The sequence below is a fragment of the Capra hircus genome, chromosome 2 (assembly GCF_001704415.2).
Source record: "Capra hircus breed San Clemente chromosome 2, ASM170441v1, whole genome shotgun sequence".
NCBI classification, from domain to species: domain Eukaryota; kingdom Metazoa; phylum Chordata; class Mammalia; order Artiodactyla; family Bovidae; genus Capra; species Capra hircus.
In genome coordinates, this window is record NC_030809.1 from 79771759 (window position 1) to 79796602 (window position 24844).

Below are 24844 nucleotides of genomic sequence, written 5' to 3' on the forward strand. Positions count from 1 at the left end.
ATTTAATCATGTATAACATTCTCAACAAATGTATTTTCAAAAACGGTACAGATGCCACATAGAAGCAGAGTTAAAACTGCTCATTATAATCAAAGTAAAACTCATTTACTAACCACTATTGTAACTTTGAACTGTGTGACAGCTTATATAACTCAAGTGAATTATGCCAAGTTTAATATATGAATTATTCTTTAAAATGCTAAGCAACAGAGACTTATTTAGCATTAATGCTTTCAGGTCATTTGAGTACAGTTTGTTATATTTTAACATAATTTAGTTAATAACACCCATGTGGTCCAAAAGTGTTAATATGCCTCCCAGAGTATTAACTTGCTACAATAGCAACAGTATACAGGGACTATATGGATCCCTGAATTGATACATAATCCTTTATTATGTAGCCCTCAGTGGCCCCACTGACCTTTACAGACACGTATCAATTTGAAGATCAAAGTGATTTATTCTACAATAGTATGAGTTCTGTGCACACAAGCCTGCCTCAAAGTCTTCCTTTTCTTTTTCAGCTTTAACTATACCCCATATGCACACACCCATGTATACATACTATTACATTACAGCTTCAAATACAGTTTTAAAGACCTGAAGGTAGGTCATCTGAGAGATGACTAGCAGACTTCATTTTAATAAGCAGAGTTCATAGCACTCTTCCTAATACATTGCGCAGCTTAACATATCCCCTATGTGACCTTGGGATCTGCATTCAGACATCTAGCACCTTCATTCTCTTGATCACGCAAGGGATTTATCTAAATTTTTACTACTGAGTAATTCCCTGAATTTTTCCTGAAGTGACCTAGAGTCAGAAACTTAGTAAATTGTCTGGCCTCCAAAGCTGTTCCTCTGATCCCCTAGTTTCATTCAGCTATATCCATACTATTTTTACCTGACCTAAGGGTTAATATCCTATCTGTAGGACTAATAGGTGTTTACTGACCTTCTGGTCAGTAGTTATTTAGGATCACAGCAGCCATTTACAGAGTATCTGTAATGGGCAATCTAAAAGGCTTCAAGGGGAGTACAGGGTCGGGGAAGATACTAAAAAGAAAGTAACAACCCCACCACACAAGTATACATAGGGTGGTTACAGTATCGTGGAAATGAAGTGAAAATTTTTCACTCATCAAAATGATTTTAAAATGTGTAATCCCACTGTGCACGTTGGAAACACTCTGAACAGTGGTGTGAGGGGTTGCTGAACTACTATGATTGACAACATCCCACCCAATTAAATCTGATACTACCTATGAGTCCAGGGGTTGGGGAAGTGAGAGAAAGGGTGATACGGTGAGTACTGCAGAAGTAAGTATCTGAGGATGCTGCAACAGCATTCTTTCATAGACAGCCCCATGCATGTCCATACCACAGCCCGCTGTGGAGAGCTCATCACTTCCATCTGGACAGTCCCTTTCACCATCGCACAGCCAGTGTCGGGGCACACAGGCACGGGAGCCCTGGCAGCTGAACATGTCCGCTGCACAGGTGATGGTACCTGAAAATCATCCAAAAAAAAAAAAATGACATTGAGATTATACTCAGCAGGTCCACTGAAGAAGATGTATCATTTATATTTCCAGTAGATGAGAAGAGAAGCAGAAGAATGTCACTGACAAGGAAGAAACTGTAGATAATATGTGGAATCACCACGTATTATCCTTCCCCTATGGATACTTTCCACTCAGAATGCATTCCTTCCCAATGGCAGTGGTGATTTAGTTGCTAAGTTGTGTCCAACTCATTGCTACACCAAGGACTGTAGCTCACCAGGCTCCTCTGTCCATGGAATTCTCCCAGCAAGAATACTGGAATGGGATGCCATTTCTTCTTCCAGGGGATCTTCCTGACCCAGGAATCAAACCTGCTTCTCCTGGGTCTTCTGCACTGGTAGGTGGATTCTTTACCACTATGTTACCTGAGAAGACCATTCCTTCCCAATAGCAAGAATTTTATTTCTTAAAGGTATATGGCAGAAAAATAAAATAAAAGCTATATGGCAGAAAATGATATATAGTATTTTCTCCACCTAAAATGTAAAAAGCCTAAAAATGTCATAGAATTGTGAATAAATTGAGATAAATTTCAAAAGGACTGAGCCTATAAGGATAATAATAATAGCAGCATTTTTACCACTCAATATATGCTAAGTACTTAGTTTATTAACTTATTTATTCCTTACAATCACCTACAGTGGTAGAACTATTATTATTTTCACTTCACATAAAAGGAAACTGAGGCTCTGAGAAGCTGAAATCTTGCAGGAAGTCTCAAGTTGCATAAAGAGTCCTGTGGTGAGCTGGGAGTCCAAAACCTTTTTCGTTCCTAAGCACCTTCTTTTAACCACTAAGGTAATTATTGTTACTCCCCACCTTGTGTTGTTGAAAAGGATGAATGTCCACATGTACTCTTTGTTTTACATACATAATAAACAGAATCTATCTTTTCTTCACTCTGTTGATTCAACATCCTTTTCATTGTGTGATGTTTTCAAATGCATTTTTTTTTTTTGAAATCAGTTTCCAAACAAAAAAATGCTGTTTACTGTACATTCAAAGGGCCTCAGGGGTTGCTGTTTGCTTTTCCTTCTATGGGCATAGAATAATCAAATAAAACTAGGAAATGATTCATTCTCCTGATAATTACCTAACCCCAAGTACAGTTGTACATACTGAATGGTTTATTTGTTATATATATAAAATATATATTGAGTGAATCAATAACATGTCTCCCAAATCTAACTTCTCTTTATTTTCACTTTCATGTGATCAAATAGAAAAGGTTCAAAAAAATAAGTTGTAAGAATTATTTAAAAAACTATTAGTATCTCCAGGAAGAAAATATGACTGCCTAGATTGGCGAAAGACAGTTGTTTCTAAACATTTAAAGCTACTTCACTTGGATTATCAATTAGCATCATATTTCTCAGAGTTGTTATGAGAAGAAACTGCTTTCAATGCAATGTTTTCAATATGGGAGGACAGCAGGGTGACAAATTGAAACACCCTGCTAATCTTTTTCAGCATAAACATGCCATTCCTGACATACACTTAAATTAGGAAGACAGGATGGCAAGTGAATGTTGAAAAGTCCCCCAGGTAATTCAGATTTGCTTATCTGATTGAGGATCAGTGCTAACAAAGTGAGATTTAGTATGATATCTATTACTGAAAGAAATTATAAAGAAAATCTATTAAAAATGTAGCTTTCATTTAAAAATGAATTTACCTGCTACTTATTATATCTTTAATGCTTTCTATAATAAAATTATTTGCTTACAAAGTTATTTTCACAGTATTTCTCCTTGTTATCTATTTTTTAAGCTACTCATAAATACAGTGTCACTTTCAGTATTAGATTCTCTATTGGTGTTTTAATTTCCATAATACTTTTATTATTTAGCTAGAGATGTAAAAAAAAAAACAATCATTCTTTCTGCTGAGGAAGTTTTGATACATTTAAAACTCCTTGTCTGCTTTCTTATTATCACTTCAATTTATTTTCAAGGTACGTATAATAAATATAGCATTAAGTGTTGAGAACTTTAATTCTGTATGACCTTGAAGATTAGTGTCTGAGTTTCACTCTAAATTGAGGGGTATGACTAGATAATTACTAAGATACCTAAAACTATAAAATGGCATAAGGCTATTTGCAGTTAATTTTCTAGCTCCCTTGAAAGTGGTTCAACATATTCTGTGTTAAGAGCATTCCAAAATATCATGGTCAATTAGAAAGAAAATGAGCCAAAGAAAAAACTCATGGCTTCCTTCCATAGTTACATTTTGATCTGGAGACACATTGCCATTCACAGGGAAATGAATCCCAAGGGGGTAGGAAGACAGTAGAAGGAATTCTACCAGATCCATTTTGTGTACCTGTGCTGTGCGATGCCAAGATGTTTCAGTCCTGTTTGACCCTTTTGTGACCCATAGGTTCCTGTAGCCCGTCAAGTTCCTCTGATCATGGGATTGTCCAGGCAAGAATACTGGAGTGGGTTGCCATTTCCTTCTCCAGGGGATCTTCCTGACCCAGGGATTAAACTTGCATCTCTGATGTCTCCTGTACTGGCAGGTGGATTCTCTACAGCTAGTGCCACCTGGGAAGCCCCTATGTACCTACTCAGATATAATATTTGATTGGCTTTATATCTGTTTTAGTAAGTATTTTAGAAACTAGCCAATTTTGTATGTATTTTAGAAATATGAATTCTGGTCCTAGTTCTCCAATCACTGATTCACTGAGTGACCTTGGCAAACTTATTAACCTCAGTGAGTTTTTCTTTCTTCATGTATTATATGACAGAGGTGAACTAGACTATGATTTTCAAACTGAATCCTCAAATCCCAAGTCAGAACCACTATATGCTTATGAAGAAAGAAATGTCTAAGTTAGGATATTTTGAAGTGAGGATTAAGAATCTATTTAACAAACCTCTGAATAGGTGTTTTTGTACACTAAAGGTTGAAAACCACTCAGATAAATTATTTATAAAGTTCCTTTCCAAATCTAAAATATTAAGTTTATTCATTGATGCTTGGTTTAAAGCAGTAATTTTTATGCAACAACAGCTTAGTAGTATATAAACTACAGCTTGTGTATATATTTAATAGCCTGGATGTTTTGATGACAAGTAAGCATGTCCATTACCACTAAATCCTTAAAAAAAAAATATCAGGACATTGATAAACACTGACACAACAACACTATTCTGAAAAATAAGAGAGGGAGCAGAAATGAAAGAGAATGGGAATAAATTCAGAACAAAAGAAATGGGAGTAAATTTATTTAGATATTAACCACTGGCCATGTCAGATGATCATTATAATTGCATAAGGTAAATGTCTTGTAACCATTTAATAAGAAAGAAATTGGAGGGATAAGGAATAAAATGGACCAGCCCATGATTATACTGCTGGAAAATGCAGATGCAGGACACAGAATTCAACTCTGTGTCACTTTAGAATCTTTACCAGTTCTATTATGCTGTGTCCACTTAGAAAGCATAACAATATCAAGGGAGCAATTTAATGTAGAATTATACAAAGGGTCAAAAGCAAGATAATTTTAGAGACTAAAAATACGCCCAACGTATTGTAAGTTGGTAGTTAAAATTAAACAAAGAACTCTATTCAATACTCTGCAATGTCCTATATGGGAAAGACTCTAAAAAAATAATAAAAAAGAGTGGATATAAGCATATGTATAACCGATTCCCTTTGGTATAAACCTGAAACTAACACAACGTTTTAAATCAACTATACTCCAATAAATTTTTAAAATAGAAATATTTAATAGCAAAGAGAAACAAAGTAAATAAAATAGATTGGCCAGTCATCAGATTGACTACTGATTTCTTTTTCCTTTTAGAGGTCTTTGATAGTAATCTTTCTACATTTATCTTTATCTGTTGCATAACTAAATAGTTTTAGTTTTATAAATAAAAGGTAGATTTTAGGTGGGTTAACACAGGAAAATAAATTGTCTACTTTCCAAGGATATCTCCAATTTTATGTTACATACAGAGAACTTGATTTTAGTGTGAACATAATTAATACTATATTCATGTTTCCATGATGGTGACCTAAATAGAGGCCACAAATCCTGAAAATTTTAAAAACGTGTTAAGTACACTTTACTTCATAATTAAGCCTTATTCTGACTCAGGTCCTTATCACTGTAAAATGAGGGTGATAATAGTTATGAAATAGGATATAATAAGCAAAGACTATAAAGCTATAGGTACAAACATACATGTGGAAACAGATCAGAAAGATAGAAAAACAGACATATGAATAATTTAGTAGAAGGCCTGGTCAATTATAATAAATTTATAAAGGTTAGGTTGCCTCCTTTTTCTACTTAAGAAATTCATTTATTCATTTGTTTTAAGTTATTTGTTAAATATCTGTGATTAATCAAAAGAAATCACACTGGCTTTGTAGAAAATACAGTTGATGGATGGTAAACAGACATTTGACAGTATAACTTTAATCATATAAAGCTGAATTTTAAAGTACATTTAAAAATCACATACAATAACCTATTTCCTTACTTTCCATTTAGAAGAATTCAGCAATAGTGATTACTATAATACACATACACACACCCTGTGTGGCTTATGACAATATAAGCAGGTATAATAAACTTGGAGGGGAACTTAGCAATACTTATCAAAAACAATGAAAAAGTTTTCAGTCATTTCATTCGAGTAATCCCAATCATTGTGATTTATTTGGAAGAAGTCACTGAAGACTAGAAATACAATCATGTGTCAGTATTCAGGAAAAAATACTAAAACTATAATAGTAATAAAATATAGATGAATAAGTTGTTATAAAAATAATGAAAACAGTCACATTGGAATGTATATACATATAAACTTCATATTAAGTTTAACAGAGTAGAAAACAAAGTTCTCTGCATATTCTAAAATGACAGAGCATGTGTATTATACTCCTAAAAATTGGATAAGGACACAAAGGAAACAACTCACCACAAATGCTATCACTTTCATCTAATCCATCTTCACAATCATCCTCTCCATCACAAATCCAGTGTTTAGATATGCATTTTTCTGTGGAACATGCAAATTGGTTCCAAGAACAAGAGGAATCTAAAAAATACACAAGAAGGTTTGTTTCAGGTGCAAAAGAAAAAAGTGAATCATAGAGACCATCTTAGGAAAGATCTGATAGTGAGGAAAGCCTTCTTTAGACTTCACTAAAACTACTGCACAAATGCACTCATCTCACATGCTAGTAAAGTAATGAACAAAATTCTCCAAGCCAGACTTCAGCAATACGTGAACCATGAACTTCCTGATGTTCAAACTGGTTTTAGAAAAGGCAGAGGAACCAGAGATTAAATTGCCAATATCCGCTGGATCATGAAAATAGCAAGAGAGTTCCAGAAAAACATCTATTTCTGCTTTCTTGACTATGCCAAAGCCTTTGACTGTGTGGATCACAATACTGTGGAAAAATCCTGAGAGAGATGGGAATACCAGAAAACCTGACCTGCCTCTTGAGAAATCTGTATGTAGGTCAGGAAGCTACAGTTAGAACTGGACATGGAACAACAGAATGGTTCCAAATAGGAAAAGGAGTACGTCAAGGCTGTATATTGTCACCCTGCTTATTTAACTTCTATGCAGAGTACATCATGAGAAACGCTGTCCTGGAAGAAACACAAGCTGGAATCAAGATTGCCGGAAGAAATATCAATAACCTCAGATATACAGATGGCACCACCCTTAAGGCAGAAAGTGAAGAGGAACTAAAAAGTCTCTTGATGAAAGAGAAAGAGGAGAATGAAAGAGTTGGCTTAAAGCTCAATATTCAGAAAACTAAGATCATGGCATCCGGTCCCATCACTTCATGGGAAATAGATGGGGAAACAGTGGAAACAGTGTCAGACTTTATTTTTCTGGGCTCCAAAATCACTGCAGATGTTGACTGCAGCCATGAAATTAAAAGACACTTACTCCTTGGAAGAAAAGTTATGACCAACCTAGATAGTATATTCAAAAGCAGAGATATTACTTTGCTGACTAAGGTCTGTCTAGTCAAGGCTATGGTGTTTCCAGTAGTCATGTATGGATGTGAGAGTTGGACTGAGCAGAAGGCTGAGTGCTGAAGAATTGATGCTTTTGAACTGTGGTGTTGGAGAAGACTCTTGAGAGTCCCTTGGACTGCAAGGAGATCCAATCAGTCCATTCTGAAGGAGATCAGCCCTGGGATTTCTCTGGAAGGAATGATGCTAAAGCTGAAACTCCAGTACTTTGGCCACCTCATTTGAAGAGTTGACTCATTGGAAAAGACCCTGATGCTGGGAGGGATTGGGGGCAGGAGGAGAAGAGGACGACCGAGAATGAAGTGGCTGGATGGTATCACCGACTCGATGGATGTGAGTTTGAATGAACTCCGGGAGATGGTGATGGACAGGGAGGCCTGGCTGCTGCGATTCATGGGGTCACAGAGTCGGACATGACTGAGTGACTGAACTGAACTGAAAACCAGTCATCCCAAATAACAGAAGCCACTTTCCTCTTTTCTATGCTGCTGCTGCTGCTAACTCGCTGCAGTTGTGTCCGAATCTGTGCGACACCAGAGACGGATCATCCACGCAAGAACACTGGAGTGGTTGGCATTTCCTTCTCCAATGCATGAAAGTGGAAAGTGAAAGTGAAGTTGCTCAGTCATGTCCGACTATTAGCAACCCCATGGACTGCTGCCTACCAGGCTCCTCCATCCATGGAATTTTCCAGGCTAGAATACTGGAGTGGGTTGCCATTGCCTTCTCCATGACAGTACTATAAAATTTTGACAATGGTTTGCATATTCTCTTTGAGTTATCCAGGTCATACAACATTGTTTCTTCAACATAATCTCATAGGGTATGACTCCAAGTTAGTCAATATGCTAGTCACTCTTCCTAAATGTATTCCTGTCTTTTTCTAATATGTAGGGTACGAAAAGAAAAAAAGTCCAGGTGTGGTATTCTTCTAACTTTTAGTCTGTTATTAAAGAGTTGAAGAAGAAAAAAATTACATCCTAGGCAATGTCACAAATATGGTGAACTCACCACCAACACATTTATTTTTAAAGGTGACGTGACTCAGGGAGTTTTAGCTTGGATAAGCTGTCAGCTTTCTATCTATACATAACATACTATACATACTTAACACTTTGATGTTTTTGTTTCTCACCCTTGGGAACACTTATTTCTGACTAATAACATCCAGATTCATTGGCATGGTGGCTGGTATTTTATTACAAAATTATGCATTTATGATAGTATACTTTATTTATTTGCAAAGTTTGTGACTACTCTCCTTCCTTTATCCTCAGTTCATTTATCACTAGCAAACACCCAAAAATAAAATTCTACTGAATTAGTACATTAAAATATAAATGACTATAAAATAAAATTTGATTTTTATCTTATAAACTTATTTAAAACTTTGCATTTTTATTGAAAATATTTACATACATGACCTGTGAAAAGAGAGACATTTAGAAAATCTGAAACCAGAAAAATGTTAAAGAAAATACAAATATATAATGGCATCTGTTCCAGAAATCACAAATCTATATAAACTATTTTTAAAGTTTTCCATTAATCTTGTTCAAAATCTGGCTCTGATATAAAGTTATATAGCATATTAATCAAACAAAATGCACCTTCATATTTCATGATGATATTTACTTTTATGGGAGTTTGACTTTTCTTAGACAATCATTTTTAATCCTTTTTTCCCACTCTGTCTGTTTACCCTGGTATATATTATTTGAACTACATGAAAATAGAGAATTATATGCTTTTTAAAAAATTGGCCTGGATATCATAAAACTCATAAATTAACACAAAATTTTAAATATTTTCTTACTTTGCCAAGTGAAATGAAATGTACACAAACAGAAATTAGGAGGTGGATGGGGAGAGATTTTTTGAAGAAATGCAAGTATACTATTTAAACCTATATACTATTTATTTTAGTATACTATTTAAACATACATGTAATGAATAGAAACATTTAGGATAATAATAGTCAATAACAGGTAGGAAGAATATAATGGGTTGTGTAAATTAAATCCTTATTTTTCACAGCAGAAGGTAAATATATTAGCATCTCAAGTAAATAAGTCAGGAAATGAAGATATAAATATATCATTTAGATTGATGGAGGTATCCACTAGCAAAAACAGAAGAGGTTAAAAAAAAAGGTTTGATGGGAGATTATTATTCTCCATTATAAGTTTTTCTGTTCTGTTTTAATTTTTACCATTTGTATTATTTCATAAAAATAAAAATTGATGCTAAAATTGATTAGCAATATTTTGTGTAAAATTCCTATGTAAGGTAACATCAGTATATAAATTATAATAGAGTTTATAAAAGTAAAGGAAGATATAATGTCTCACCACAGTGGAATTCATCAAGTCCATCCTCACAATCTTTCTGACCATCACATACCCAGGTATTCAAAATGCATCTTCCACTAGGACAACCAAAATAATTTTCTTCACATTTGTGTTTGTTTTGAACTGTGATAAAATATAGAATTCAGTGTCAAATAAACTACTGTCAAATAAATAAATATCAAGTAAATAAATCTTAGACTTCTGCAATGCAGATAGATATCAAGATAGTAATATTCCTTGAACTGGAAGAGATAAATAATAGGAAAACGTAAATAAAAAAAGAGCTGAGATGTTCTTTTAAAGAATGTCCAGGTCATGAACACCAAGAAGAAATTAAGAATATGGAACAGAGGAAATCAGGGAGACATGATAACCAAATCCCATTTAGGATTGGATCCTGGATCAGAAGAAGGATATTAATGAAGCAAATGTTTAAATACAAATAATGTGGAGTTAACAAAAGTAAAATAAAACAACTGAGATGACTATAAAATAAGTGTGGAAAATATTCTTAATTCCATACTCAGAAAAAATAAATTCCAAAATTATTAGTAGTTTTTTTCTGAGCAAGTGTAAACTTTATGTTCCACGCTTGAAGAGTACATATGCTTTGACCAGATTTATATAAGCGTACTCTACTGTAGCTTCTCCCTGGTGGTCTAGTGGTTAAGGTTTGGTGCTCTCACCATCAGGGCCCTGGATTGATCCTGGTCAGGGAAGTCTTCCCTCTGCCTGTGCCCCTGCCACCTACCAACCTCCCAGGACCGACCATATCACCTTTGGGGGCTTCCCTGATGGTTCAATGGTAAAGAATCTGCTTGCAATGCAGGAGACCTGGGTTCAATCCCTGGGTTGAAAAGTTACCCTGGAAAAGGGAATGGCAACCCACTCTAGTATTCTTTCCTGGAGAATTCCATGGACAGAGGAGTCTGGTGGGCTACAGTCCTTGGGACTGCAAAGAGTTAGACACGATCGAGAGACACTTTCACTTTCTATTTTAAGGAAGAACAGCAAGTTGCAACAGAATCTCTGAAGTTGTTCTACCTTAAAAATTATCATGAGAATAAAAAGTACTTGTATATAAAATTATTTTGTATATTGTATATTTTTCAGACTATGGGGTATTATATTATTATAACCTCCAAGAGCACATACAAAATGCTAGATTTTTCTCTTTACTGGTCTCCTTCCACCTTCAGGTTTACATAGTTTTAGAGTGACTGACTCACAGGCAATCAGGCAGTAAATGTTAGAGTAGACTTGTTAATCACACCACAGTAATGCATGACTATTTTAAGATACAAAAATTACCTCCATTTTATTTTTTTAACACCAACTTTGTAGATCTAATTAGAGATGAAAAATCGCTTTTGAGGGAGTCCCCTGATGGCTCAGATTAGATAAAGAATCTGCCGGCAATGTGGGAGACCCAGGTTCAATCCCTGGGTTGGCAAGATCCCCTGGAGAAGGGAAGGCTACCCACTGCAGTATTCTTGCCTGGAGAATCCCATGAACAGAGGAGCCTGGTGGGCTACAGTCTATGGGGTTGCAAACAGTCGGGCACGACAGAGCAACTAACACACACACACATACATAATGAAGAATAAAATTTTATTTAAAATAATTTCTAGAGGATTCGCAGCGAGCTGCAGTTCAGGGCCTCCCGTGACGTTCTCCAGGTCCTCTTAGGACACAGCAAGTCTTCAGACCCGGAAGGATCATAGCATGTTACACACTGTTGACCATGGGAGGGGAAAGGGATCTGTCACTGCCCAATTAATTGATAGATTATGTACTATTAAGAATACCAATTCTTTATAGTAGACTGTGTGTGTGCACTTGTGGAATACAAATATGTATGTGGAATACCTATGAATATCATATCTTAAGATATTTCAAAAAATATTACACATCAACAAAATGTGGAAAAAGTGAGTGTAGCAGCAGGGTTGCTGCTGCTGCTGCTAAGTCGCTTCAGTCGTGTCCAGCTCTGTGCGACCCCATAGACGGCAGCCCATCAGGCTTCCCCGTCCCTGGGATTCTCCAGGCAAAAACACTGGAGTGGGTTGCCATTTCTGCAGGGTTAGGAGAAGGAAATAGCAATATGAGAAGACATGGAGTAGAATCCTACAAGCATATCTACTTTCAGTTATTAATTTACCATCTGTCTTTCTGATACTATTATACATTTTTAAAATTTGTTTCTTCAAATAGAATGAAACAAGTTCATGAGCTTCTCATGCAAGGCAATTTCCTAAGAATGCATATGACACTGTTGTATAGGTAAAGATGGCTAATAGGTACAAATATACCAGTCTGACTTTTATGCAGTAATGATAACTGTTACCCATATTACTATGCTGGAAGATTATATAAGCTGCACCAAACAGCCTAGTATGACAATACAAGCGTAATACAAGTAAAGCAGGTAGTGAGAAACATAGTCTCCCTCTTTCAGTCTATTGATAGTTTTCTCTCAGTATATACTGCTTCTATGAGAGCTTTATAAATTACACATTTTAAAATGTTATCACCAATGTTAAAAGGATTAACAAAGAAATGAGCTTGAAAAAGGAAACTGATCCAAATATAGGACAGATTTCTTGAGTATCATTCCATAAGTCATAAAAAATATAAAGTGGTATGTTTAGAACTGGATGATCATTTTTAATTTAGTCTACATTTGTTTTAATCTTAGCCACTGAATATCAAGAATGAAAATTAATAAGTTTGTGCTATACAACATAAATCTTCAAGGCAAAGACTATTGTTCTTTCTAGAATTACCTGGGCATTTTAATTCATCTGAGTAGTCTCCACAGTCATTAGACCCATCACATATCCAGGCTGGCAGAACGCACAGTGAGGTAGAATTGCATTTTATGAACCCTGTGGTTTTCACTCCAAGTTTGTAGAAATATGTACAGTCTGTATTATCTATAAGGAGGTAAACAGAAAAATGAGAAACACCTCATCTGCAAAGATTATGAGCCTTTTATGTAGGTCACAGAAACAAGAAATGCTAACCTCATTTGAAGAAGTAAATATGCAATTATCCTACACCACAGGGGTTAATTGCATATCAATTCTGGACAAGGTTCAGTGAGGAGTTGGACACTGTTCAGTGAAATGTCAAAGGTGCACAGACATGCACAAACAAAAGGTAATGGGATATCTTACTGCAGTTCTTTTCATCTGAAGCATCTGCACAGTCTATGTTCTGGTTGCATCGTGCTGATCTCGGAATGCACGTCCCATCTGTACAGCGGAACTCAACAGAAGCACAGGTTGAAACTAGAAAAATAGGTAAATAAATAAATGGATAGGTAAACTAGATAATGGCTTCTTGCTTTTAACATTTTGAGTGCTTTAATTCTTATATTTTGTTTGGTTTTGCTTTTTAAACTCTGGGCAGTTGAACTTGACCCATGATTCCCAATCCTAAGCTTGGGTTAGATGCCTCAGATATTTTCTTCTGTCACACAGGTCTTCCCTGCGTTGTGATACTTATGAGACTGCATTGCAATTGTCTGCTTGGATATCTGTCCCCCCATTAAATTGTAAGCTCCATGAAAGCAGAGGCCTGTGCCTTATTTTACCTGATCATTCCGTTTCAAAACTAAGCTAAACAAACAAACAAACAAACAATAAATGCTGCTGAAATGCTCTTTCTTTTCAGCATCAAAAGTATAAAGTTATGACTCTAAGCAAAAGCCTGAGTGTGTACAGAGAAACCCTACCCTGTTTGCTAAGAAGTGGAATGTTCCCTACTATGATAAAAAGAGATGGACAGAGAGAGCTGAGGAGGAAATCACTGAGTGTTTTCTTTATTACTCAAAGATGAAATAGTTTAGCACTGCTAGAAAGTCATCATACTACATTATCTTCTTTTATAAGCCATACCATTAACATTTGGTATAGGAAATATGGATGCCTCATGCCAAGAAACATATAAATGTGGTATGACTTGTTTCTGTTATTGGAAAGTAAGGCTTTCCAATTCCCTGCTATGCTTAGATGAAAATCAGTTTTGATATGCTACCATCATTATATATTCTTTGTACAGAATTGCTTATTCTCAGTCATATATTCCTTTCTACTTTGCTTACACATTCATTACCATATAATGTTTTCCCGCAATATGTTGTGAACAGGTGCATGGCTTGCTTTGTGTGTTAGATTAACTTAGGTGAGAATTTTATTCCAAATTCAAATTTCCACAGGTTGATTATGTTAATGAACAACCTGAAAGGCTCTTTGATTATGCCATTTTTTCTAGTGTTGATACTCTAAAGAGCCTATTTAATTATAAATATAAATTATATCAATTGTAAATGGTTAAAATGCTATCTTAAAATATGCAAATTTTACTCAAAGGTATGTATGTCATTTGTATTTCAAAATGCACTGCTCTTATATTTAATTGTGTCTTGCAATTGTATCCTTATTTACGTTTAAAATGATGATTAGAATAAATGTTTTATTTACAATTTGCAATTATAATTGCTTCACTGTTTTCTTCATTAAAAATAACATCTTATTATGTGAAAAGATAATGCCATTATAAGTAGAGATAAACACACTGTTTTAAAGAGGAAAAATAGATATTTTTATTTTATGCTAAATAAAACATATTCTTTTCTATTGCTTTTTAGTACAATATTTTTCCATGGAAATAGTAAATGGAATACATAATTTAGAAGATAATCATGATAAGTATATACATTTTGCTTCTGATTATGCTGTCTTTCAGCAGTCTCCTATTTAGAGGTTGTGTTTCAAAAAAAATTCCTTATAGACACTATATTTCAGAATGTATTTCTCTGTGAAACAATATTCTGGATAGTGGTAATATTCCTAATCAAGTATACAAAGATTTATTGAACAATGCACTTTAAATTTTATCTATACTTGGCAGTTAGAGTTTGGGATGCTAGGAATCCTAATGCTGATGTACTGGGACAATCACAGTCCATTCCACCATCTCCATCTCCCTCCAAACTTCCACAGATACTCTTCTGTGCACATTTCATGGAGTCCACCTGAGTGGATATTGGTGGCAGACAGAGAGAAGAGGGCAAATCATGACTCCATGAACAGGGCGATGGTATTTCAGACAATTAGGACTGGAGTTTCAGGGATTTCACAGTAATGGAGTTTCAAAAGTAGTATTGAGTACCTTCAGGTGGAAGTGAGTGTAAAGAATGGCTAATGAAAAGAGTGGAAACGTGGAGCAATTAGAACATGGGTCTTGGATAGAATTCTGGGAAGAGGAAAACATAAACAGAGGGACTCTGATCTAACTAGATGAAAAGAAATCATAACTTTAAAGTTGAGAAAAGTGGTTAGACAATAATATTTAAGAGAAAGGTAGGGGAAAAAATGAGGTGTGTGTGGGGGGGAAGTCAGGAGAACTGGAGAGAGGATGAAATACTTTTTCTCCCACTTTTGCAATGAAAAATAGAGCTGATGAATCTTGGTGGGGAGGGCTAGGAGAGCATATTAGAGTGTGTGAGATGTGCAAATTGGAACCAGTTGTGTCTTCACTCCTAATCCTATCTCCATCGATTCCATGACTTGATTTAGAGTTTGGGAACAGCTAAAAGATTATGTAGGGTGATAAGCGGTATTGGAATCAGGAATATTAAGTAGTTACACCATTCCATAAACAGCAGGAGCAAGGTGGTTGTGGGGATTAACATCTCCAGCCCTTGTAGACAAGAAAGGAGAGTCGTGAAACAGGAGAAATCCATGGTAACAGAGAAAACATCACTTAGTTAGTAAGCAAAATCTTCTTGTGCCAAAACCTCTTCCTTTCTATTCCCTCTGCCACATTCCCTTCGATGTTGTTTTGGTCAGTCATGTACTGAAATTTGTTTCACCCTAGGGTGAGTTTGAGGGAAAGAGATAATAGGATCTTTAATTTGTCAAGTGGATATGAAAAGTTTCTGACAACTTTTTTCAGGCTAAAAGCCCTGGAGAAAAAGAGAAGAGAAAATAATGTAGTCCAAATAAAGATAAACTGAGTGAGAAATACTATCATTTTCCCTCCAGATAGTGCCAAAAAAAAAATAATAATAATAAAGCCTACAAATTGTGAGTGACACCAGGAATAGCAATGAGACACCTCAAAGGAAGATCTGATGGATACTGTGGATCAAAAGTAGTAGCAAGAGAAAAAGTAAAAGAATATACTTTCTTTCCTTCATATACTTTCTTAATTCTCCTATTTAATCCACTTCCTTCTCTCCATGTTAGTTAAAATATTTAATTTGATAGTAAAGATATGGAATTGATCAGTCTTTTCCTGGTTCTTAGGATGATTCTTATAACTAAACTAACTCACTGTTTTTCCAACTCCCTTACCCAGCCTGTAGCAAAGGGGAAGCTGACAAGGAAAAAATATATTAAATGTACTGTCACATCTCTTCCGTTTACTTTCAAACCACATCCTTTATTTCATATACTGCTTAGGCTTCAAGGGTATGTGAATCCAGAAAGAATGATTTCTCCTCCAGGTAGGCTTATCCTTTTCCTTTAGCTTGTTGTTTGTGGAATCTTCAAAGTTTTCCTATGAATTTGAGGAAAACAAAACAAAACACAACACCAGCTTCCTCTCCTCTAGGTTGCCTTAGAAGTGCTTATTTCTCCAGTCCACGTAAAGGTATTCAGGTGGCCCAAGGTAGTTCTTTTCAGAGAGAGTATATTCATCTGAACAAGGAGCGAAGGAGGGATATGATGCAATCTCCACAAGTCTATTCACTCAAATAGAAGAGGAATGAAGAATAACAAACTTTCTGAACAACTCCTCAGATCCCCACCAGACAGCTTGATGTCTAAAGCTCTCAGTTATGAAAGGAGTATTACAAAGAGGCAGTAATAAAAGATTGATGAGGATTTGGGTTTTCACTTTGCTTCTGAAGACAAGAGATAAAAAATAATTCCTTACAATATTTCCATAAATAGATTCTTTGACTATATGCCATTAAAAAAAACGTTAATTGCTATTAACATCTAAATTAAACAAACAAAACTGAAATAGTACTTCAGATGATTCCACCATAGCTTTTCTCCAAAGCCTATTAAAATCTTTCTGTATTTATTGATATTTTATTGTACCACTTAAATTTTGTTATTTTTTGCTTTATTTACATTAAGCAATAACATGATTTGTGTGTGCACATGTATATATATATAACAAAGCACTGTGTCCCCAAGTGGCAATGATTATAGAAAAAGGGAGTGACTAGAGAAATAATTCTTTTTTATTCTTCCTAAGCCTATTTATGTTCCTTTTCCTTCATGGCCTTTTACATGCTATAAGTGTCCATGTGTTTGATGGACATACATTTGAATTAATGCTTTATAAGAAACTGGCTTATGGAAAAAGTACCCAAGTTAGTACTTCCCCTGTGGCATGAAAAAATACCATGTGAACAATCTTAATATGAGAGGAAAATCAAATCTAAACGATGAAAATGTAATAAGTAAGCTTTCATCTAAAAAGCTACCCATTTGTTTATCCTATAGAAGCTAGACCATTTACTTAAATTTGTAACTTATAGTATGTAACACAGCATCTATTTGAGCATGTGTAGTTTCAAATGTACTACATTATATAGGAAGAAGTTCAAGGCATACAATTTTGTTATTGCTTCACAAGATATCCAATTGTCATGATCACTATACTATTATTATCACAAAATAAAAGTTTTGACAAAAACTTGAATCTCAAACATGGTGGTTCTGTCTCCAAGTGTATGGCTGAGATGGTTATAACACAGAAACTAAGAGTTTAGATTAAAAAGGGGGAAATACAATTTTGAATTATTTATATTGTTATTCAGCTGATACTGATGTCATTAAGCAAAATGAAACCTATCTATACTTTTAGAAGACTTATGGTTTCAACCAGCCACATAAGAGTTTAATAAACACCTACCATGTACTGGGTATTATATTTCATAAACCCAAATGCACTAATTTGCTTACTGCTTTTTAAAAGAAACCATTTTCCAAGAAAATCCACAGTAACATTAAATTTACATGGCTTCTTTTGCTATGGAAGTTTATATTAAAATCTACTTCCTGTATCTATTATCCAGTTCCTTCATATTCTAGATTTATCTTTTAATTTTTATCCCAGCTTACTGTTTTCATGATAGTCTTTCTACCTTGCATAATAACTAATAGAACATATCCATTTTGTTTCTTTCTACTTTCCTGTCCTTTCTTCCAAATGCTTATCTGTTTCTCTCCACTAACTATCAATGTCTTACTACAATTTATCAATTTTAGTCTTTTATAGATAATACAAAACCACAGTTAACTTTCAAATGTACTTGGCTCTTCCCAAACTACAGTATCAACTTAGATGGTAAGCTTCTCAAGTGTTTGGCCAAGATCATATTCTCTAAGACAACAGAGTAACTTCTCAATCCTTTATCAGCTACAAAATAATTTGTACACATTCTACCTTCTTCCTTAAATTTTTAAAGTCTTCTCATTACAACTAGACTTCATATATCTTTTCTCTACCATCAATCTTTAAAAAAAAATAGTCTGAATTCACTGTCTTTACTCTTTCACCATTCATATTTGTCTCAATCCAGTGCGATCTGGTTATTTCTTTCCCATTCCACTGAACTAAGTCTTTAAGGTAACCAAGGAATTATTATGTATTTGCCAAGTATAGTGGACTTTCCAGTCTATGCCTGCCCTCTTGCCTTTTCTGTAATGCTAATTTATCCTCCTTTCTTTAAAAAAATAATTTCTTATGTAGCTCATTTTATTACTGTTATGGTATATGTTTCATTTCTTTATTAGTGTTTTCAATTTTAATTTCAATAGGTCATTTTGATGCATTTTCCTAAAACAACTGGTATTTCATACCTCCTTTGAGTTCTCTCTCTTTAAGAATTCCAAGATCAATTCTTCTGATCTAAACCTACTATCTGAGCTCTATATATATAACCTTTGAACAGTTCCATTTGAATGTCTATAGGTATCCCTACCTCAGAATGTGGACCATTCTTATTAACTGATCCCTGTTTCACACAACAAAGGGCACACAAAAATAAATTTTAAAATTAATGAAAAAAAATTTTTTTTAAAGCAGGCAACACACACACACACGTGCCAAGATGCTTCAGTCATGTCCAACTCTGCATGGACGGTAGCCCACCAGGTTCCTCTGTCCATGGGATTCTTCAGACAAAAATACTGGAATGGTCTGCCATGCCCTCTTCCAGGGGCTCTTCCCAACCCAGAGACTGAACTCGAGTCTCTTATGTCTCCTGAATTGGCATGGAGGTTCTTTACCACTAGCACCACCTGGGAATATCCCCTCCCCCCCCACCAACACATGCCTGGCCTCTATTCCCATGTTTCTTACCCCAAAATACCTGTTATGCTACCATTTAAAATTCTGTTATATCTGTCTGTCTCCTCTTTATTCCTAGCTTTCACTGCAGTAACAGCCTTCTATTTTGTCCTTCCAGTCTCAGTATTATAGTTTTAATTCTAAAAATCAGTTTTTTCCTCTTTTTTTTTTTCCCTTTCTGGTGACTACAAGATAAAATTCATGTTCTATAACATGACACCAGAAAACACCATTATATCCCAGTTCCTTCTAACTACTTCATTTTTGTTGACACTCCCCAATATACAATCTGGCTCTAATCATCAAATTACTTTCAATCAATAATGGTCCCTCCACTTGGAATTCTCTTGTTTTGAAATCATTCCACTGTTTTTAGACTTTGACATTAGTCTATGAAGCCTTTCAGGTTATCTCCAAGTCAAAAAAAAATTCTTAATAGTGCAATCATAGTACCTCATATTCATCTTTACCTATTTAAATGACTATCTTTCACCTAGAGTTTGATCTAAATTGAGGGCACACATAGAACTTATAAATTTTATGTCTCTATTCTCAAAGAATTTCACCCAATAAAGTATTTTCAATAAATGGAAAGATTTTTAATGGGGAATTGGTTTGGAAAGATCTGTTGAGTCCAGATTTTAGGAGACCATAAATGTCAGACTAAAAACTTGTCACTTATTCTGCAAATATTGGGATTCTTTACCTGAGGAATACTGAAAAAAAAAAAAAAAAACAACAACTAAACCTTTACATAGCATTTACTATATGCCAAGTTCTGTTCTAATACTGATACGCTTATTTAACTATAGTCTCTTTTCTTATAATTTGGAAAACTGAGGCACCAGTTGGTTAAGTACCTTATCCAAAGTTTCTCAGTTAGTGTTAGGGCTGAGTTTCTATTCTAGGTAGTGTGGCTGCTGATGTGTTCCATGGTAAAATTCTAAATTTAACATGGGAAAATGTTAAATTGTGTTAGCATGACTAAACATTCAGATTTATTGGAAAGAGTAGCAGTCTTTCCAATTGATTTCCAAAAGGAGATCAATTAAAAGGCTGTTAAGCTTACTCTGTTAACCTAGGCTCAAAGTAGACTGAAAGGGAATATATTTCAAAGAATTGGAAGATTTGTTGATGATTGGGCATGTGGCTAATAAAGCATGGTGGAAGGAGGAACAAAGAAAAATACCAAGATTTCCTTTCCAATAAGTAGGAAAATGAAGAAATCACATGTAGGAGATAGGATTAAGGAACGAAGGGGAACATTTTGGAGCAGTAAATTTAGTATTACACTTTCCGGTAGAAATGTCCCAAATAGGGACTTTGAACTGCAAAGGTGAGAAAGAATCTTGAAGTGAGCAAACAAAGAATTAGAAACCAGAAACAGAAAAATAGTCATCAATTTTCAATTGACTCTAATAACTCTCTTCAACAGCATTGACCAAAGCATGGTCCATAGATGTTAGTCAGGGTTATATATCAAAAAGGTGAAACTCCAGAACTCTCAGGACTACACTGTAGAAGAGTTTGGGGAATACTTAGCATGATAATATTCCTAGGTTGATGTGGCATGTGTTTACCTTTACAGTCTAATTCATCAGAGTTGTCTCCACAGTCATTTTCACCATCACATAACTTGCTGTGAGGAACACAACGACGATTGTAGCAGGGCTTGAAACCTCTTCGACAACTTCTGTTTTCTTACATGGAAAAGTGAAAACACATACTTGGAGGGCTTATAGAAATATTTTTACAAAAAGAAGATCACAGGTAAGATCTCATTCACAATAACCAGATTGTGGATCTAAAGAACAGGTGCTGTGTGGCATTCAAGTTCTGGATTAGAATATCTATGAAAAAACTCTCTTTGACTATTTTAACTTCAATGATTCACACTTGGAGATCTCGTCAATTATACCCACTTTATTGCTTCTGGCATTTCAGGTAGGACAGAAATAAACTTATATCACATATTCATTACTGAAGAAATGAATCTCTACCTCAAAACTAATAAAGACACTTCAACACCTATCCCCTATCTCCTTTGCACCCCACAAGTATTTTAAATCAAGAAAAAGAAGTGTCAAACAAAACATTTATTCCGGAATCAGTGAATTCAAGGGTCACCTATTTATCCATAAATTTCTCTTAAAAATCATCTTAAAGTATTTACTAGAATTTTTGAAGCAGAAGAATAATTGCCTTCTGAAATCTGTTTACCTTAATCAGAATCTCCTGACATTCTCTGATTTGGGGCAGAAGGTACTACTCACAATAATAATAGCTGCCATTTGCTGAAAGCTTCTTTTGCGCCAGGCTCTGTACTGAGCAGATGTAAATACACACGTTTATTTAATGTTCCCAACCACCATTCCAGCTAGGTTTGCTTTGTAGTGTGCTGTGTTGTGCTTAGTTGCTCAGTCGTCTGACCCTTTGCGACCCCATGGACTGTAGCCCTCCACGCTCCTCTGTCCGTGGAGATTCTCCAGGTAAGAATACTGGAGTGGGTTGCCAAGCCTTCTGCCAGGGGATCTTCCTGACCCAGGGATCAAACCCAGGTCTCCCTGGGTTTGCAGGCGGAATCTCTACCAGCTGAGCCAACAGGGAAGATTTGTAGTGAGAAACTAAAATATGGGAGAAGTAATGGCCTTTCCTCATTCTAGTCACAAACTAGTAGATTTGGGAACAAACATTTAAACTCAAACGTGATTCTAAAATCTGGAATCTATGCCTGAAATTGTCAAACTATAGTCCACAGGCCAAATGCAGCATGTGAACCTGATTTTATCTGGCTCTGGAACTAATAATGATTTTTACAAAAAGATTGTTTAAAACACTGGAATATGTGACAAAAGCATATATGACCCACAAAACCACAAAATAGCATCATACCCTTTACAGAAAAAGCTTGTTAACCCCTTTTCAGTCAAATATTATCTGCCTTCTAAGAAGATAAAAATAATATGAAGTATATTCTCAAGCCAATTCATAAAAATGTGGATTTATAAGCTGATCATTCTCACATTTTTATATGCTTTAATATTTTCATGATGTACAGGACATAGCTATTGATTTTGGTAAATACAACATTTGAGGTAAATTCCCTAAGATCTAGTTACATGTTGATTACAGACAAATTACATTTGATTATCATTTTAGCCAAGGATGTTTACTCTGCATTGTGAAAGAGTGAAAAATCTTCTTGTGAATTTTCCAAAATCTACTTTACTCTTGCAAAGAAATAAAACAAAAGAGAAATACAGAAGCCAAATACAACAATTCCAGATATAGATACCTAAGTTTTGAAGAGCATATAATACCAATACTATACAGCATAAGAATAAATCAGACTACGTTAGAAATATTCTAGATCAATTCTACATCAACTATTAATGATTGCATAGATGCATGCTTTCAGGAAAAATATTGTTGAAATGAAGGCAAGTAACAGTTGCTTACTATAGAGTCCAAAAGCCTGTTTATATTTCTATGGGAGAGGGAAAGATTGACTATTACTTGGTGTCACCTACAGAGGCACAACTGGTGGAATTCCATACTTAATGGACACCAGGGCTAAAGCCATCAGCCTTTGTACCTAAGGACAATAGCCCTGGGATAATCCAAGAGTCAAAATTATTTAGAATGAATAAGACCCTGATACCAATACAGCAATATACTATTGACTGATGGTGGACTTTTGCTGCAGGTTAAACCTGCAATATCCAGCCAATAACTAATACTTCTGACATCTTCAAATGTAAGCCTAAAACCTTTTGCTAATGATGAATAACTAGGGAGCTCAAAAACAGGCTCCTGTGTATTTAAATTTATACTACAAGCATGGAAAATATTAGGAAATTCTTCAATTAATATCATGTGTATTGGGTAGGAAATAAGGTGCCCAATTTGAATAAGAACAAGTCAAATCAATTGTTAATTTACATGTTAATAAGAGGCAGTAAGAAAATCATACATACAAACCAAATGGAGACAATCATACCAAAAACTATAAAAATAATTGCAAACTTATCTCTGAAATGAGAAAATCACACACTGAAAACTTACCACAGTAGAGCAGTTTTTCATCTGATTTATCCTTACAATGAGGAATGCCATCACAGGTGAGCTGATAATCAATACATTCTCCATTTCCACACTCAAATTCTGAATAAATATTGCAGGAAGAATTTTTAGCTGAAAGGTAAAAAGGTCAATATTTCATGTAATAACAAACATTTTTGATGTCATAGCAATTGTTTCCTTTAATCTTAAACATAAAAATAAATTTGCTTATATAAAAATTAATAAAGGGCAATTGTTCATGGAATCCCTTTAAAAAAATAAAAATTAAGAAGGACACTTTTATTGTGTTGTTTTCAAGCTTCCTTTGCCAATGTTCATAAGTTGCTTAACTTTATCTTTGTGTTTAAAGTATGTTTGTGGATTTTGTTAATTATTTGGTGACTGTACATATGTGGAAGGAAGGAGGGGCTTAAATCTGGGTGACCTTATTTATGCATCTTGCTTAGCACTTTATCCTAAAAATAAATGTTTAAAAAGAGCCAGTTAAATAAGCTCTGTACATACTGATAGTGCTTTTGTATTTCCTTACTGTAATCTCATATATTCTTCAAAACACTGAAATTTTTTAGCATATAGAGTTCTCATCTTGGATGCCTTGAACTGATTCATTTCACTGAAGTCTCTCCTCCAAATGTCCTTCCTCCCCAACTACCTGCTGAAAAAAATCTCTGTAACAATTTCTATCACTAAGAAGTACTAGAGTTGCTGAAATTATTCTCTATAGAATAGACAGAGCCTCTTGTGCTATTCACATTGTGAGAGGTGCCAGGGAAAAGACCCTCTCTTCCTGCCACATGTGATCAGTACTTACTCCTTGAAATGCATGGGAGTCTGTAGCGGGTGCTGGTAGAGGGCAAAGATAAACTGAAAAGCACATGCAGCAGATGCTTATGGGCTCCAGCCAACCACTGCCATGTTGTCCCACTTCTAAATGCCAGGATTCTTATAAGAAATGTAAAGTCCGAGTGTTTTGTGATTTGAGCAACTTGTCAGTACAAAACAGCCATGAGTACAAAGAAGCTTTTCTATAGCTAGATTTCATCCCTGGAATGCCAATATGTGACCTCTGTTTTAGAATGATCTCTCTTGGGGAAAATAGACATTTTTCAAAAATTTATTTATTTTTCATTGGAGGATACTTGCTTTATGATATTCTGTTGGTTTCTGCCATACATCAACATGAATCAGCCTTAGGCATATGTCCTGCCCCTCTTGATCCTGCCTCCCACCTCCCAAACTATCCCACTCCTTTATTTTTATTCTTAAACAATTGATTTACTAGCAAGCTTTTGGAGTGCAACGTTTCTGCTGCATATTGTGCTGTCTGCTTGCATATACTCAGTCTATTGGGCTTCCCAGGTGGTGCTAGTGGTAAAGAACCCGGCTGCCAATGCAGAAGATGTAAGAGATGCGAGTTAGATCCCTGGATCAGGAAGATCCCC

At 35.1% G+C, this 24844-nt stretch overlaps 1 protein-coding gene across 1 annotated transcript in view; it reads right to left on the reverse strand.

Annotated features, from left to right (window-relative positions):
- LRP1B (LDL receptor related protein 1B) overlaps positions 1 to 24844 on the reverse strand; it is a 2198408-nt gene that overhangs the window by 326386 nt on the left and 1847178 nt on the right. Inside the window, 7 exon segments of the mRNA XM_018062463.1 lie at positions 1382 to 1510; positions 6509 to 6628; positions 9939 to 10061; positions 12725 to 12874; positions 13118 to 13231; positions 20900 to 21019; positions 23385 to 23513. Coding sequence (XP_017917952.1) covers positions 1382 to 1510; positions 6509 to 6628; positions 9939 to 10061; positions 12725 to 12874; positions 13118 to 13231; positions 20900 to 21019; positions 23385 to 23513 — 885 coding nt within the window.